Source organism: Xyrauchen texanus, chromosome 21 (genome assembly GCF_025860055.1).
Source record: "Xyrauchen texanus isolate HMW12.3.18 chromosome 21, RBS_HiC_50CHRs, whole genome shotgun sequence".
NCBI classification, from domain to species: Eukaryota; Metazoa; Chordata; class Actinopteri; order Cypriniformes; family Catostomidae; genus Xyrauchen; species Xyrauchen texanus.
Genome location: NC_068296.1, coordinates 14883904 through 14902457, shown reverse-complemented (window position 1 = coordinate 14902457; position 18554 = coordinate 14883904). Strand labels below are relative to the sequence as shown.

Sequence of the window (18554 nt, the reverse complement as noted above, 5' to 3'; positions counted from 1 at the left end):
TTTGATGCAAATAATTCTAGCCGGCTCAGCCAAACTTTATCAGATGGCGGCTCAATTTGGCTTACGAAATTATTGGTTGGCGGCGGCTGAAATTCTAAATGGCACAAATGGCGGCGCCTGGCGGTGGCTTCGGGGTCTAGGTGAACATTCCTTGAATTCCTCAAGCAAGATTAACTCTCTCATTAACTCAAAATCGTCAGCTTTACTCACGCTGCACCATTTATCAAACAAAAGACTTTTCTCTCGTGCAAATTCTACAAATGTCTGAATGGAATTCTTCTTATGATCCCTGAATTTTTGTCTATAAGCCTCCGGAACAAGCTCATATGCACGCAATATTGCTAAATTCACAGTTTCATATGTCAAACTGTCCTCTACCGAAAGAGTGGAAAAGACTGCTTGCGCCTTTCCAACCAGCCTGCACTGAAGTAAAATTGCCGAAACAACTTTTGGCCAGTGAAGCAACGTAGCAATGTGCTCAAAAGCATTAGAATAGGAATCAACCTCTGTCTCTCTAAAATGTGGAACCAACCTAATATGTTTACTAACATCAAATAACTCAGTTGATAGCAGTGGAACAATGGCTGGGGAGACATTAGGAATTCGAGGGAGACCTGGCTGCACAGCGGAGCCACCCACAATCCTCATTGCCTAGAGCTCCAACTGTCGCATTTTCACACGTTTCTCCGCCTCTTTCTCTAATCTGCGAATTTCTAGTCGCAACTCCATCTCAGCATGATGGGTCTGTGTTTTCTCCTGTGTCTCCAGTTGCAATCGGGCTATACAGACTTTTAGTCACGCATCCCCTTTTGAACCTGTAGACATAGAAGAGAACGGTTCAAATGGTGGTAACTCGGACCTGACGTCGGTCTCCGGTTCAACCATCATTTCATTCGCACTCATCCTAGAAGGTGATCTATCCTCCGCGCCAACTACCACCGCATCCTCCGACTCTGGCAACACGAGCACATTCAACTCAACCAACCTGTCATATATGATTGACCTAATCTCCTTTTTCAAAGATTGCTTTGTCACTGCAATCTGATAGTAATTTGCTATTGTCAACAAATCATCTTTTCTACATTTTTCAAACTGTTCTACAGCCGGGTGCTCAACAAAGTGTTGCAAATTAAATGACATTATGCCATCACAGAGTCACAGTACACTACCCTGCACTCACCACACTCCCAGTATAAAATAGCAGCAATGCCTCTGAGTGGGGCTAGATTAATTACAATCTAAAATTTAAATGTCCAGGACCATTTAAAAATATCCTGGACGAGCCCCCATTAATGTTACAACCCTCCCCTGTTTATTGTTGTCTAGGGAGTAGGGACAGTGACATTGTCCCATCCAAACACAAAACAAACCATTTATACACTGGGAGAGGGTGAATGAGGCAGACGGAAACAGTGTAGTAAAGCATATACACAGATTTATTTACTATACCAACCGTGTACCGTTTACAATACGAAACAATCAAAAAGGTATTTTACTAATATTTCCACTATTAACATCAAATACTGCAGATGGGGAGGAAAACGAACTGGACAATGCCAAATCAAAGAAATTAATAAAAACAAAATCTTCCTAATCTTTTGATTTAGTAAGCCTACCTAAAGCAAATAAGAAAATATAGAAACAAAAATCTTCAATGTCCGTGACGTCGTATCTATACTATTCTAACTAACCCAAAAAATAAATACAGCACTTGCCCCTGACCTAGTGTGATTATACAGCAAGTCGTTCTAAGTGTGCAAAATGTATATCACGTGACATAATTGCACAAGTACATTGAAATAGTCCAACAGTTCAGAGACGTGAAGGAATAAAGAGTTTACACGGTCAAAACCACAGTCAAACAAGACATCAAGAGAAACATTCAAAACACTCAGAAGAATCCGAATGTGGAGCGAGCTGTCAGTGTTGGCGTTGGCGTCCTTTTATATAATCGTGGGCTTCGGTTATGGTTGTAGGCATCACGGTGACGTCATCAAGTAGGATGATTGGCAGTAGAGTAAACCAACCAGAACGTTAAACCTGCGAAAAGTGAAAGACAGAAACTGAGAGGAAAGGGAGAGAGGGACGTAACAAGTAAATGGATTTAAGTAAATTGTTTAATGTTCCCTCGCCCACTTAACAAAGTGAAACGGACTTCCAAAATGGCAAATGGATTACCCCGAGGGGAAGTGCTTAGGTAAGTGAGCGAGTGTATGTTTAAAGTGAAGAGGAACACAGCCAGAGCCTCGTACAGTTTACTTTTGTAGAAGTGTTATGGTTTTTGCTGTGTTCAGCCACAAAAGTAACAAAATGCTCTGGAGAACTATCTGCGTAAAAGTATTCATTTTTTTCTTTAAACTGTAGTAAGTAAAATATAAAACATAATTTGCCTTTGTATTATTTTTTTATCAAACCAAAATTTATATTTAAAAAGGAAAATCAGCCATCAAGCGCTCAGCATGTTGGAACTCCTTTAAGACTGTTGTGAAAAACATTAATCAAGGCAAAAGGTGGCAACCTCAAGACATTTGACCCAAGCAATTACACTGCTTGGTTGGAAAGGTAAGTCTTAGTGGGTGTTGAGAGAGCAATCAACATAAAGTAGGTAAATGGAAGCAGAGCTCTGGTCTTAGAGGAACTTGATAACCTATTGGCCTCTGGGTAGAGCTCTATATTTTTCTGTCCAGTTCAGACTCCTGTCAAGTTTCAGCCTTTCAAACAAGTCCATTCCTGAAATTCCCTTTACCCACTGATTGACCTACTCTGAAATCCAATTAGAGAAACAGACAATGACAGGTAGATGGGTGAAAGAAAGTGGCTAGATTACTCTGTGAAACATCCAGACCTTAAAGAAATTCAGAATACTGTTTCCCCCCCAGAAGATAAAAGATAAAAGCTAGATAAAAGAAAGCGAGATAGCAAGATGAAATTAATGCGTGCAAGGCAGCAAATCCAGGAAGAAAATCCTGAGCTTGACCATGCATGGAAAACTGCCTGTTAAAGCCCCTTCTTCAGGGCAGAAATCAGAGGTCATGTGGAGTAGGCTGCTTTTAAGGTCATGCTAAGTTCACAACACAATCTCCTGGCCATATTTGGTCTGCCCCTGTTGCTCTTAAGGGCTTATGTCAGAAATTTGAAATGATGGAAAAAGTGAGCTGGAATGTTCATTGGTTGCAGCTGGGCGTCATTGGAGCAATATGGAACTGGGTTGAGCAGGAAGTATAGGGATTCAAGCATCATGAGCTCTCTGTGTGCTGGTTCGAAAGGGCAAACAAGAAGTCAAATAATTGAAATTAACACAAGTAGTCAAATATCTGAAATCACACACATTCTTTGTCTGTCTCTTCTAGGCACACTTTAAAAACAACCTGAGAGATTTAGCAATCATTAGGCAATCTGGTGAATATAAATTATTGTTAGGAGTTTGGTTAAGTCATGTCATCTGGCGGGAGGTCTGTCAAATTCTTCAAAGCTGTGCTTAAGGGCTCACGTTTTCACAGCAGATCTCCATGGCTTTAACTGTTTGACAGTTTTCTCAACCATGGGTCTCTTTTTTTATTGTTTTTATTTAAAGGTTTGGAATGTGGGAGGGAACTACAGTTGGGTTTACAGTAGTAAAGGCAGAACACAGCAAATATTACTTTTGCATTTCCATTTGCTCCAACAGAAAATAATAAATAATAAAAATCCACTATTACGTTTCCACAACTTTCCAAACAAGGAAGAATGAGAGAGACGGATTACAGCTGTAAGAACACAGAAAGATTCAAAATTTGCTGTCACTCCAGCAACAGTGGAGAATATTTTTTTGTAATTAATGCCAGTGTAACATAACCCATAATTTTGACTCGTCCCCCTTTATCTTAAAAAAAAAAAAAAAAAAGCAAACATCTGGGCTACAGAGTGGCATTTACAATTGAAGTGAATGGGGGCAAGTCCAAAAATGTTAAAATAATGACTGTTTCAAAAGTACAGCCACAAGACAAACAATAAGCTTGTTTAATTGATTTTGGTGTGTAAAAAACACTTACCAACCTTTCTGTGTAAAACCTTTCTGACGCAACACCATAACCCCTAAAATTACAATTTGAAACAAAATCTCCCAAAACAAATGTACAGTACAAAAAATATGCGAGTTTGAACAGAATTAATTTATGAATGTCTTAATGTGCTTTTAAAAATTGATAAGCTTCATATTTCTGCCGTTAAACCTCCAAAAATTGGCCCCAATAACTTCTATTGCCTCACTAATACCTTTTTTTTTCTTTAAGAAAAAGGAAGAACAAGTCTAATTCATTTTAGTTGTAATCAACATTATGCCACAAATTCAACCAATTGAGCTTAACTTGTATTAAACCATGAATATCCCTTTAATAAGGCGAAAATTCATCATCAAGGCAATGAAAAGGGTCAATTGGAAGTTTACAGTCTGGTAGCAGATTAAAAGTGTAAAAACACTGTGAACCTGTATTCTGATTTGCTCATTTCAGATCAAATTTTCTAATTTGGCCCATGATAGTTAAATCCTCACATGCACTGTTATTAAGCAGGACAACTTTTTGTCTTTGGGGGTCTTTGGACTTCATAACATTAAAGTGCAGAAGCTAAAATGTGTCATCAAAGATTTTCATAGAACAAAATGCATTTCAACTGATTGGTTGAGGTAAAAATAAAATCACAATAATCTTATTTACTTACTAGACAAAGTTTAGAAAAAACTAGTATTTCTAGTAGTGACTTAAAGAGTACTTGGAGAGAGGAACGGTAATGGTCCTAATTGACAATTTCTTAAGTTCCTGTTTTTAGGGTTACATCCCAGCAGGTTGTAATCAGTGAATTTCCTCAAGGGGGTATCGTTCTTGCTTTCCCTCCACTGACTGTCCTTTCCATTTTTCCCCTTGTCTTGGTTGTTCCAGCCCCCAGGACACCAAATGATAAGGACTGTATGCCAGAGATAATTCCACAAGGGCAGTGAGGCAGACAAACAGCACCTGGCTTTTGTATGGGTTCCAGAGATGTTTGTAAAGAGAAGTGACAGCAAAAAACCCCAATAAACATGAAAAATTAAGATTCCATAAAAATATGCCTTTACATTCGTCTACAGCACTGGATATCTGTCAGACCCTCTCCCTCGCCATCTGACAGTAATACAATAGACTGACCCTACACAGATCAGTCACCTGGATCATTCTGTAATACAGAAAATGACATATCACAACAGAAGGGCAAAGATCGGTATAGTCCAGAGCGTCAAAACAGATAAAGGTTGGACCGGGGGTTGGGGAGGGCGTTTAAGGGATATCGGCAGAGACTCGGAGGGATTTGTGCCTGCTGTTGTTTCCTAAAGTGGACGGATCCAGGGTGGGGAGGGTGTTCCCGTGCTACCTCCTTTCTCTGTCTGGTGCTCTGGTATTCATTAAGCATGGAGCTTAGGAACCCAAAGCCCCCTGGGGAGCCAGGGAAAGAGGCCGAGAATGGTGTCAGTTAAGAGAGAAAGAGAGAGAGATATAGTTGAGAGGGGAATTTTAGAGAACAAGCTTGAAGAGAAAAGTAAGCCAATCTTATTCCAGGGTCGGCCAATAAGAGCGAACTGTTCCATCTGTGACAAGTAAATTAGTGGCCTGAAATATCACCAAACATACTAGTAGTGTTTCACTTTCACAAATTCCTTTCACATGACTCACATCAGGGCTTTAACCACCTCTCAAGAAGTGTCATGTGCCTCATTGACCTCTACATGAAAAGGCGATTTTACAAGGATGTTGCATCTCGATACTGATTTTATGCCATGCATTGCTGTTTCTCTGAATATCATGATATGTCTTTGACATTGTATTTCCCTTAAAAGGTGCCCTGTGAAGGCAGCATTTATGCCATTTGGAACGCAATGCATGTCTTTTTGTAGCAACACCTGACGAAACAACCCATCTTATAAAAAACACCTATAAAAGTGGTTTGGATCAGGCTTGTAAAAATCAAATTTTTGTGTGTTTTTGTACTGTTCAGACAATGTATTTGGATCAGTCTCCCTTCCATCTTGTGTTGATTTTCGTTTCGGCACCGCCCATGTATTTTCATATCATGCAAATTGTTTGTTAATCATTGGGTGCTCTTCAAATTATCAGAGGCAAACTGAAACAACATTGAAATTGTATCAACTGTTGAACTTTGAGCTTGACCTGAGCACAATAAATAGAAAGGAAAAATTATACATCTGTTTTCAGCATACTGGTACGTCTCTGCACAAGACAGGTGGACAACCTGTGTGCGTCGTCTTCACTGTAAAAGTATCACATAGCAGTCAAAGTGCGCATATGCTGAACGTGTCCATAAGGGTTCACGGTCAAAAGAGTATACTTTTAAAAGCTAGAGTGCTTAACTGTGCACGGGACATAACGACACAAAGTATTCTCTTCACTTTACGCCATATAAACAACCACACTTCACATTAAAGTTTCTTTAAATTGTTTTTATTTACTCATTGTTACATTGACTAACATAAATAAACAATTTTTTTATGAACAAAAGGCACACAGTTCAAATATAAACAAGGAGAACGTATTTACAACTTCGAACAAATTAGGTATTGAACGGTAATGGCAGCAATGAGTCATTTGGAAAAAGATTATTATGTAAAGCTGCAACAACAGCCTCTCAAGTCCAAGTGGCAAGCCATCTACTGGCTTCTTTAAAACACGGATTCCTATCCCACAGCAGAGATTTATCCGCATACATGATTTACACATTAAACTGTCCAGCACAGAGTAGGGACGATAACAATCCCCATTTGTATTCACCAGGGGTATGAGAAGATGGGCACTAAATGGTCACACGTAAACCCTCACACACAGCAGGACTGAGGGCGGGAAACTGGTTGTTACTCCCACGCTCTCAATATCCCAAAGTATTCCACACGGTCCATGAGTTCCATTCAGAGTGCAGGCACACAGCCACTCCTCTCCCTTTTCTAACTGGCTGATCGGGCCCATAGGTCTCATGTACAGCTTTCCACACGTACCATGCTCTTCAAATAGCCACTGTATTGCCAACTTCTTCATATTGAATGATGAAGTAAGGAAAACTCTGATCATCGTTAAAGATAACAAAGATCTGCGGGTCCATCCAGTTGTCTACGCAAGAGTCGAAGAGGTCGCTGGAGGGGTCTCTTGGATTCATAGGGGGTGGTCGGCGCATGGAAGGGTTGCCCAGCGTGAACTTGCCCGTCAAGACTTTGGCCAGGAACATGTAGTGCACACCACGGGGCGAGCGCTTAGAGAAGTTGTGGGAGTAGATGGCCTTGCGTGCAAAGTAGCTTCCCTGGCCAAACATGGTGGCGTGTTTGCCGCAGACACGAGGGTCGAAGTTGTGCTTGCAGATGCCCTCCACCACATCTTGAGAGGTGCCGTGGAAGAGGTGCCGCTCATTCAGCATGCGGTCCATCTCCGACATGTGCCGTGACATGTACTCCTTTTTCCTGTTGGGAGAAAAAAGAGAGAAACGACATTTCAATAAAACATGATGATCAAAACCCAGACAAGTTATTCAGACAAAAGCAAAGACAGTAGTCTGAATCTGGGAACATGTGCATGAGAGCTAGGGTCTTAAATTGACATAAATAATACAGTTGACTGGAAACTTCATTGTAAATGTTAACAAATAGAACCTATAATAAAGTGTTATCAGCACATCCTAAAAATTTCCAACAGGAAACAATCAGAAGTTTATCTATAATGCTATTTGACATTCGCATTAAGCCAACAAAATGAAAATATGGGGAACAAAATCACTATTGTCTTCTTCACGTTTTTGTGACAGGTACAGTTTCACAGAAAGATGAAGACTTGTACATGATGCTGCGAGTGACACAATAACCCAATAACGCACAATAACGCAATGACACAATAACGTTTCCACTGTCAGGGCCAAAAGAGGGTGTACTAGTGCATGCCAGGGCCAGTTGTGTTCCCACTGTTACTTCCGGGGCTTCATCGTGCCTCCTCTGGGCTTCCTCAGTGCCAACGGCCAAGCACATTTGACCGGTCGATTACCTTTGGCCAAAACAAAAAGGCCAACTGGGGATCAACTGGAGAGAGAGGCTGCCTACTTGCTTGTGAAATGGGCAGGGTGTGTCATGTTGGCACAAGGGTGGCGCATTAAGGGAGGGTTTTAGGGCAACACTGCAGGGCTATTGCCCTGATGGTGGAAATGCAGATCAATTTGGGTCTCACGGCTTGAGGTCTGAGGCTATTTGCCCCAGCTGACCAGTTGATAGGCCTGGCTCGCACTGGCCCGATAGTGGACACACAGCTAATGAGAGGAAAATACAGCTAAATGATTCCTTTGTGATAGGGATAAATATCTAATGCAACAAATATTTTAATGTAATGTTTTCTCAATGGACATTGGTGACAATTGCAGCATGAAAACTACAGAGTCAGCTGCCCTCAAAAAAGCAATTCAACACGCCAAACTTTAGAGCACTCAGACTGTCATCTGGTCAAGTGGAAACAGAGAAGTGAGAGAGTACAGAAAGTGTGAGTGAACACATAAGCGCCAGGGACCTTAGTGAACCCAGTCAGCAACAGGGCTCCATTAGCCTGAGTCTGTACCTCTATTGTTGTGGGTAGAGGGGATGAGAGGTCAGTCTGTCTGAAAAGAACTCTCTGATCAGTCGAGTCCTCACTGTGACAATGTCTGATCCCTACTGACCTCCATTGACATAATGGCCACGGACCAGGCCCTGTTGTCACAGCCACCGCCTTATCCCTCATACACACATACTCAAACACACATGGCCTAGAAGCAGTGACTACAAATGCCTCAGTGTTGTCGTCTCTACTCGTGTTTTTTCAGCTTCTCCTTTCATCACTCACTAAGCTCTTTTTCATCAGTTCACAGTCTGTTTTGTTTTTTCTTTTACTGATGTAAACAAATACTCTTTCATGCTTTACCAATGACATTCTCTCAATCACCCTCACTAGCTTGTTGGCCAACACCCTTGAAACACTAAGAACTATTGTGCATAAAACATTCACCTGCAGCATATTATATATCAGATCATCTCTTTTTCTCAGGCTACCCTGCTGAAAAGACCAGCTAACCTCAGCATGAGTTTATCCATGCTGGTTCAGGCTGGTTTGGTGCTCTTCACCAGAAAAAATGACTGGTCAACCAGCATTTATCTTTCTGATAAAGCTGGTTGACCAAGGAAGTCTATCTAGTAAAGGGGCACTCAACACTGAATGTTTTTTTGCGTTCGTCCATGCAGTTTTTCAATTGTTTTTCTACACTACCTCTACAAAAGAAAGTTGCGTACTCTAATATTTTATTGGACCACCTTTACCTCCAGCACATCCGAAGGACTTTCAAATGGGTTAAGGTCAGGACTCTGTGGTGGCCAATTTATGTGTAAAAATGATTCCTCATGCTCCCTGAACCACTCTTTCACAATTTGAGCCCGATTAATTTTGGCATTGTCATCCTGGAATATGCCAGTGCCGTCAGCGAAGAAAAAATCATTTGATGGGATAGCCTGGTCATTCAGTACATTCAGGTAGTCAGCTGACTTAATTGTATTGCTGCATAACGTTGCTGAGCCAAGACCTGACCAAGTGAAGCAACCCTAGATCATAACACTGACTCCAGATACTTGTATGGTGGGCACTATGCATTATGGGTGCATCACTTCATGTGCTTCCTTTCTTAACCTGACGTGCCCATCAGTTTGGGCAATCAAATCTGGATTCATCAGACGAAATTACCTTTTTCCATTGCTCCACAGTCCAATCTTTATGCTCCCTAGCAAATTGAAGTTGTTTTTCCGATTAGCCTCAGTAATAAGTGGCATTCTTGTGGCCACACAGCTGTTTAGTCCCAATTATGTAAGTTCTCGTCACATTGTGAGTGTGGAAATGCTCTTACATTCACTATTAAGCATAGCCGTGAATTCTACTGTCGATTGTTTATGATGTGACTTCAAGTGTTTTAGTGATCTCTGATCACGATCATTCAAGTTTTATTCTGACCCAATCCTGCCCTCGAAGCTGACGGTAAACCAATATTCTTCCAGGTTTTAATAATGCGTTGGACAGTTCTTAACCCAATTCCAGTGATTTCAGCAATCTCCTTAGTTGTTTTGTTTGCTTGATGCAGTTCAATAATTTTCCCCTTTTAAAACACAGTAACATCTTTTCCACGACAATAGAATATGTCATCTGACATAATTGTTTAAGAAATAAGAAGCTACACACAGCATCAGTTAAGGTTAAAAGAACTGCTGTAATATATAACCCAGCTGAAATATATTAATCAATGCAATAATGATCCAATCATAGGCTCTTAAGTATCTGCTTAATTAAATTCAAACAGCGACTTTCTTATTGGCTAGGCATGTATGTAAACATGTGCTAGATGGACGTATTTGACCTATGTGTTTTTGTAGAATCTCGTACAGGAGTGCTACGTTTGTTTTTCAACTTATAAAAATGTGTCAAGATGGCTGTGTTCTGTTTATTCGTTGTGCTGTGTCTAGCTCTTTTTCAATTATTTCTCTATGTAAACATAAACTTGAAAGACGTCTTTGACCATTGTCTCGCAGTTCCTTCAGCATCTCGCACAGGAGAGCAAAATATTTTTAGATGGTATGGCAGGACAAAAAGAACATCAACTTTTAAAAACATGTCTCTTTTCTGTTCTTTGTGTTGCATCTAGCTTTTTTTAGCACAAGAACATGTTCAGTCTAAATGGCCGCTAAGAAGCCAGAACACAATGCTGGAGACCAGCATCCAAAACAAAACATGTGCTGTTGACTAGCAGTGCTGGTTTTTCAACAGGGTTCTACAATATCTTCATTCAAGGAAGAACTAATTGCTGAATTCATTGTATTGAATGGTTGAATGATATTGAAGAGACACTTATGCTATTTTCACATACAGAAATAATCTTTGTAGTCTGAACAGGACAAAAAAAATAGATTTTTACAAGCCTGATCCAAACCACATTTATAGGTGTTTTTATAGAATGGGTTTTTTTCGTCAGGTGTTGCTACAAAAAGACATGCATTGCGTTCCAAATGGCATAAATGATGCCTTCACAGGGCACCTTTTAAGGGAAAACAATAATGATGGCCACGCTGTGGGATTGTAGAGAATTTTCAATAAAACATGACTTAAAAAGTGAGTTCTGAATGACCATTTTCTTACACCTTTCAGCCCTCCGACAGTGGAAGATAATGACTATGAAGGTAATAGGGCGTAAGGATGATCACTTCTGAATGGAATGCACCCATATGTTGAGTGTATGTTACAGGTCAGCCAAAGCAGTGCAAACCTCTTTTAATATAATACAGACATTGGCTTTAATCACCCAAAGAGATGCGCTAAGGTGAGAAAACACGAACCGAGTGTGAGCCACCTCAGCGCTATAAGGTATTAAATGTCTAGTGCGAATATGGGATGCTTGAGCATTTTGAGTGCTTTAATATGGGGGGGGTGGTACTCTTCAAGAGTCTCACTCTCTGACCTTTTTCTCCTTCAATACAGGACATTTTGCTGCCCGCAAAAATACAGGACAATAGGGATTCTGTGTGGGAAAATATGGGATTTCCCAGCTAAAACAGGACAGTTGTAAACCCTAGCTGCAACAAACATTGCATATGACAACCCTCTTGTTTTTTAAGCCTTTGTCTATGATGAATATGTTCATATTTGGATACTGTCATCCATTGCTAAACTCTCACACATGGTAAACATATGCAAGTTGTAAGTTGCAACTAGTGTAGACACACTAGCAAAAGTGACTGCAGTCTGAACAGAAAAAAATCTGATCAGCCCACATATAACCTGCAGTTTGAACAGTCAGTCTAAAAAATTTGATTTAGAGAAAAAATCAGATTTTTCCTGCAGTGTGAACAAAGCCTTAGTAGCATTTAAACAAGATATCATTGAGCATACTTTTACGTAAGAGTTATGTGTGATATACAAAATAAAAAAGCATACTGTTGTCGTTTTACATGTTGATCAGACAGACCTTTCTTGTCTAAGTGGGCTATACTTCACCAGAATAAGCTGTCATATGAAATGTGGAATGATATGCTGATAGTCAAATGTCTTTCCATGCTATACTACAAAGCCTCAAAAAATATTATATTTCCAAACATGCCACATTTCTACATTTCCAAACTTGTCTACTGCACATTTACAGACAGGAATCACTCCTGCAATGCATTATTAGACAAGTGTAACTCCAAGATATTAAAGGATTGGCTAATCAGCTGCATGCTTAGATAGCACTGAAGAGGCACGCACACACAAACACACCTCAATGAGTAAGCAGCAACTCTTTCCCCATCCTACCCATTTCTGTGACCTATTGTCCGTAGGCGAGAAATAAATCTTGTTTCCATGACAATAGCTTATTAAAAACACCCACGACATGGCCCTAGCACCTCTTCCTCCCGCACATACTTCCTCTACATGCATTTCACACGCTGAGAAGTTCACCTCACGCAATTGCCGCAAAAACATCTGTTTCCGACCAACAAAAACTTGTTAAGAACCGTTAGTGGTTGACACCTAGCAGCAGCAAGACAAACAACATCAAAGCTCCTTAGTCTTGCTTGCACTTATAACCCAAACTTTCAGTGCATGGGTGCAGTCAAATCTTCATTTTACCGATGTTTATAAAGGACAACTTTTTCCTGATAACCTTTTATTTTTTGATTCATCCAGTTCATAGTCTCATTGTATACTAAACACTGTTTTGGCTCCAAATAAATAGTCTAAACAACTTTGAACAGAACAAAATTTGTAGATGTACTGAAAATGTTCTACCACACCTTTTGTACTTCTCCCAGAGGAATGGGTTCTGGACACGGAGAATCTTGAGTATGCGGAATTTGGTCTCGGAAACAGTCTTGTGGAAGAGGCTATAGACGGTCCGGTAACTGCGGTCATCCCGGGAGACGGGCACCTGCAGGAAGTCCTGACTGCCGTTCATGGGTAACCAGGTCTCAGGGTACACTTTTGAGGGAGTGCTTGTTGTAGGAGAGAGAGGCTGGCTTCCAGAACTTTCCAAGGAGGAGAGAAATGCTGAGGAAAGGCCACCGAGAGTCCTAGAGAAGAGGGCAAATGGTATCATTAAGAGATGACTAATTGATCAAATATGTGGAAATTAAATTACAAAATATCACCCGACAACGTGAATTTCAATTTGTGGAATGAAGAATGTGTAAGTTAATACTGAATAGTATGCAGTCATATCTTTGTGGACTGACTGGAACAGAGGAAAATCCAGTCTGAGGTTGCTACAGTAACAAGACTGAGGATTAAATAAAGGTGCTATATGTGATATAAGAAGTGGCCAACAAGACAAACAGAACATTTTTGGTTTTGTTTATGTTCATTTCAGGAACAAAGGATGTTTTTGTTGAAACTTATATCTGTTTGTAACCACATTTCCTTTGCAAAAATGTTTGTCTCAAAGTTTTGTTTCAAGCTTTAATACAATAAATAATTAAATTACTGTATCTGCAGCCAATATTGGATTTTGTTTTAATTCGTTTTATTCATAGATAATGCCGTGGAATATCAAAAGTACTGTTACTTCTATACCAAATCAATACTACAATTAAAAAATGGTCTTTCACCATAGTCTAAAACACAAGTCATCATTATTTACCACATGCTGTTTATTATTAGTATGTAGGCAATAGAGTGTCAACAACAACAGTCACAAACAAATTGCATGGTTAGGCTTTATAATGGCCATGAACAAGTGCGAAATTCCTATGTTGTGAGTATTTTTTTCTAATATAAAACAAATATTTAAATAGTTACACATTTGACTGATTTTAGTTTTTGCTTTTCAATTTCTGAATGCTAACTTGAATACTTCTGTTAAATATCTGTATCTTTGTTCTATTGTTTTTATGTGGTCTATTGTTTGTAATATGTTTATTTATTTTTTATTATAAAAGTAGTGCATTTAATTAGTGCATTTAATAACAATCCCTTTTGCTGTGGCTTCGAATGTTGTACTGAGAATCTTCACATTTTACTGGCCGACTACTGAACATGTTGGTATTGTGACAACTATTGTGCAGAAATTGCATTGTATTCAAATGCAAAGAGTGCTAAATTGTCCTATTAGAGGAAAACTGTCCTGTGAGACAGTTAAGTTTAAACTTGAGTATTGTTTATGACAGCCTGATTGGCCTGGCAGTCATGGCGAAATGGAGGATCATCTCATTTGATTCCAAGCAGGTAGACATGATTAGTCAACTAACTCATGAGTCATCTTTTAACCTTTTTCTCCTATGCTTGCTCTCTCTCTCTCTCTCTCTCTCTCTCTCTCTCAAGCTGACTGTCCTTGCTTGGAATTGGAACAATTTATTGCCCATAGGTTTCTCAGAGGCACTGAACAAGAATGAGGAAAAGTGAAAGAAAAGGACAAAGCAAAATGTTCAGAAGAGAAAGCAAGATGGCTAGATAAGCAAACGCTCTTGGGAACCAACTGTTAAGGGTTTGTTTGTTTGGGAGTGTTAGTGTGTGTGTATTAGAGGGTGATTTATGCTGCTTGCTGAGCATTAACTCAGCTGGTGCAGGCAACAGTTCGACCAAATTGTCAATTGCGCTAATGAGTTCCACCTCGGCATTCAGGACAATGTGCTCCTGATGCAGCAGGAGCCTTTAGATGGGTGGACCAGTGTTGCAGTGTCCTCTAACTGATAAGGGGAGCCAAATGATGGGGATGGGATAGATTCCAACCCATTAAATGCTGAAGAGGTGGGGTCTACGGCTGGACACAATGACTCCATTGAAAGCGAAAAATGAAAACAGGGCTGAACTGCTGTTCAGTTAAAAAATGTAGCCTACATTCTGCATTCAGACCGATTATTTAGGGGGTATTTACAAAACGCGTACTTGTGTTCAACAACAGCTAGCTGAAGTGCAACTGAATGGAACGAAATGCAGGGGTCTCAGATGAAATTTTTTTATATTTATTTTTTAAATGGTTTTTATTTAAAATACTTAATTAAAAAAAACTTGTAAAGCAATGTAAAAGACATCCTTCTAAATGTTTATGGCTGTAGTTGTTGCTTTAAAGGCAAGATTTTTCCACGAGTAAATGGCTAAAGTACAACATGTTGTTAGCACTCTTTTTAAAGCATCACCGCTAAAAATATCAAAACTAAAAAGAAAAAATCTAAATAAACTTGTCTACTATCATGACCAATCCTCATATAAGATAAAAGGCAGGACAGGAAAATATCTGCAGAAATCTGAATTCCAAATGTTCACCTTTTACACTCTTTCACATAGGTCTGGAATCAATTTACCCTCTTCCCTTTTCTTCTACCTTTTTAAATCGTTTCATATTCCGTTGGACAACAGATGATCGATATAACAGAGCTTTTTCTCCTTTTGAGAATTATGATAGACTAGTCTGTCACTTTTGGTTTTACTTTTTCAGAAATGTATTTTGGATGCACAAGCAGTACTTCAGTCAATTAAAAAGAGATACACTCTTATACGTTCACTGATATGAATAATCCAATATGTTCTTGGTGAGAATTTAAGTTCTTTTGTGAGTTATCTTGGGGTTTCAGAAAATGCCCAGAGGAAACAAGGCTTTGTACAAAGACTATTTTTAACTATTTGCATTTAACAACAATGGTTTAGATCAGGAACAAGTTTGTTGTGCAAGGCCCAACAATAAGGATGGCCCGCTAAGAGAACTGTCATTTCTCCAATTGGGCCAGTGCTGCACTGTCACTACATCTTGTGTTCGTTGATCATGTTCATGCCAACATTAACATTTGGCTTTGTGTAAAATATAATTGTTATGAATTCTACTGATCCGAATATGTTACCAAAGGCTAGGTATGTAGCTGGCTAGATAAGCATTAAGTTAGAATGGGTTGATAATTAGAAACAAATCATTCATGTGTTTTATAATATGCCACTGTTTTCCAAGCAAAAATTTGTGTATGAATTTATAGCTGTCATGAAGTTACACATAATAGCAGTATAATTTCCAGTTATTATTCCAAATTAAAAACAGAATAATTATTTTTGTTGTAAAGTATTTTTATTTTTTTTAATGTCAATGGCAGGGCAAGAGAAATGAAAGTGTCTGAAAATGTTGGCAGGGCAAGAACAAATCTGAACTACAAGTCAAAATGGACCAGCAGAAAAAAATATATATTTTGAACACTGTTGTGGGATATTTAATTAAAAAGCTGGGGTGTCTGATTTGGCTGGTAGACAATAGATGGGTTGTTTTTGAAAGATACTCACTGGAGGTAAGGCGTGAGCATAATGGAGGACCTGAACAGCGGCCGCTTCTTGATTTGTCGCCGGAAACCGAAAACTGCATTTTGCTGGAAGCCCTCATGAATGTTTAATATGTACTGGTTCTGCAGTGTGATGAAACGGACCTCCTTCAGACCTCGGCCACTAGCCTCCTCGATCAACCGAACCACTGGCTATGAGATGGAAAAAGAGATAGGAAATGAGTTAGAGAAAGAGAAAAACACCACATTTAAATGTGCTCTGACTCACACTCAATTTATCTGCAGCACTGGTCAGAAATTATCCATCATAGGAGATTTTCAAAGGAAATAAAAAGCTTTGTTTTCAAAAGAAAGCTTGTGCAATGTTCTGATCTCAGGCTCTTATGAGCAGGACAGGACATCTTCATCTTCTCAGACTGCACCCACAAAACAATAACATGAACATTCACTAAGACAAGAACGCACAGCACTCTAACTCCAATACCTGAATATCAAACAAAAACAGTATTATCCAAAGCACCACAAAGCTACTTAAGTGTGAAATCTGAGATTTATTTAAAAATACTTGGGGTGATAGGGTCAATCACACAATGTCTAGGTCATATTACACCCCAAAATGTAAAGATAGAAATAAAAAATATGTATTTTGCTTAAAGGAAACAAAGTCTATTCTAGGTCTATTATGATATGTTTGGCACCATTAAATTATTTGCAAGACAATTTACCCACGCCTTTCAGTACCTTGCAACAAAAACAATATCATTTTCATTACTGTAATGAGAGAAGAAAATGTATATTATTTAAACTATAAAGTGTTTATACACCATGGTAGTATTTGTTGTACTGCCTTAAGCTGATTCAATAAATTTAAAATAATTGTAGTAATGTGATTCATTTGTTTTTATTATTTCATTACAGTAATGAGGATCACCAATGGGAGTAAAGGAACTAAATGAAAACCTTGTAGTTAAAAGGCAGAGTGCATTTTCATGAAAATTATTTCACAATGCAGAAAAGCTTAATGGTCTTAACAATACACTTAATTTTCTTTTGATTTTGGAGTGAAATGTAACCATGACATGTTTTTGTGAGATTAACATTATTGTGCAGCTTGTAGTCCTGAATCTCTCCTAATTCTTTATTACTTAGTTTTGTTTGAATGGGAAGGAATGGCAAGAATGAATCAGATTGGCATGCCTCACCTCTGAATATTCCCTCCAGCCAAAGTTATCTCTACAGTAGTACTTCCACACGGTCAAGCAGTTGGGCGTGGGGTTTGTATTCGTGGGTGTGTCTGTGGAGCTGGAGGGCGTGGACAGACGTCTTACAAGGTCAAACTCCAGGTCACAAACTCGCATGGCACTGAAGTCCAATGTAAACACTCGACCCCTGTGCGAACAAAAAACAAATATAAATAACATAGACTACCAAACACATGCACACAACACTCACTTGTGGAGAATAAAAATGGTTGGTTCAATTCCAGACAGCTTAATTATAAGCCGATTTGTTCTTGAATCATGACATCAATAAATTTCCAAGCCCTTTGAATAAGAAAAAACAACTTCCGCCTAATTTAATTTCCACAAAATTCCTTGGGCTTATTAGAAAACCCTCCCGTGGTCTTGGTTGATCTTGTGGCCTAACAGTGCCTTGACATTCAACAAATCCTGGAAAAACCCAATGATTGTCCACCAGACAGAGGGGGCTGGAACGCTGACCCCCTAAATGGCCCCTGAGTGCAAACCCTGGCTTTTTAGGTCACTTTCCAGGGGCGGATGGCTTACTAATAATGGCCTCATCGATCACACTTACTCTCTAACACAAAGAGGATTTGGGGTCAAAGGTGACACGTCTGGACAGGATGGTGCAAATAATGGCCAATCTACTGGGTGGTTAACATTAGGCAATATATCAAATATTCACAATATATTCACAATGATTTCGCTGGCGATATAAATGAATAAATATTGTGAAAACCTTGATTCTTTTAATGCATTTGTTTCCTAAAGTGACATTAGACTGGTTTTGCAATCCCTCACTGTTTACTGACTTGCAAGTAAGAATAAGAGCGTTTTAAGAGATGTTTAACTTGATCTCTGATTTAAATGGCATTTAAGTTGATAAGTCCAATTAATTTCTGGAAAATCAGTTCAAACTGTCCATTTCAATGAATCAATTCAAAAAACTTAATTCAATAATTTGGTTGTGCCATGATTAACTACATTTATTGTTGAAAACATTGATTCATTTGAACTAG

The 18554-nt window shown here is 39.1% G+C and overlaps 1 protein-coding gene across 1 annotated transcript in view; it reads right to left on the bottom strand.

Moving 5' to 3' along the window:
* Positions 1 to 6483: 6483 nt before the first annotated feature.
* tiparp (TCDD-inducible poly(ADP-ribose) polymerase) overlaps positions 6484 to 18554 on the bottom strand; it is a 28363-nt gene continuing 16292 nt past the window's right edge. The window contains exons 3-6 of the mRNA XM_052152960.1: positions 17497 to 17683; positions 16299 to 16486; positions 12836 to 13111; positions 6484 to 7474 (exon numbers count right to left, since the gene is read on the bottom strand). Coding sequence (XP_052008920.1) covers positions 7027 to 7474; positions 12836 to 13111; positions 16299 to 16486; positions 17497 to 17683 — 1099 coding nt within the window. The 3' untranslated portion in view covers positions 6484 to 7026. The remainder of the gene's footprint in view (positions 7475 to 12835; positions 13112 to 16298; positions 16487 to 17496; positions 17684 to 18554) is intronic.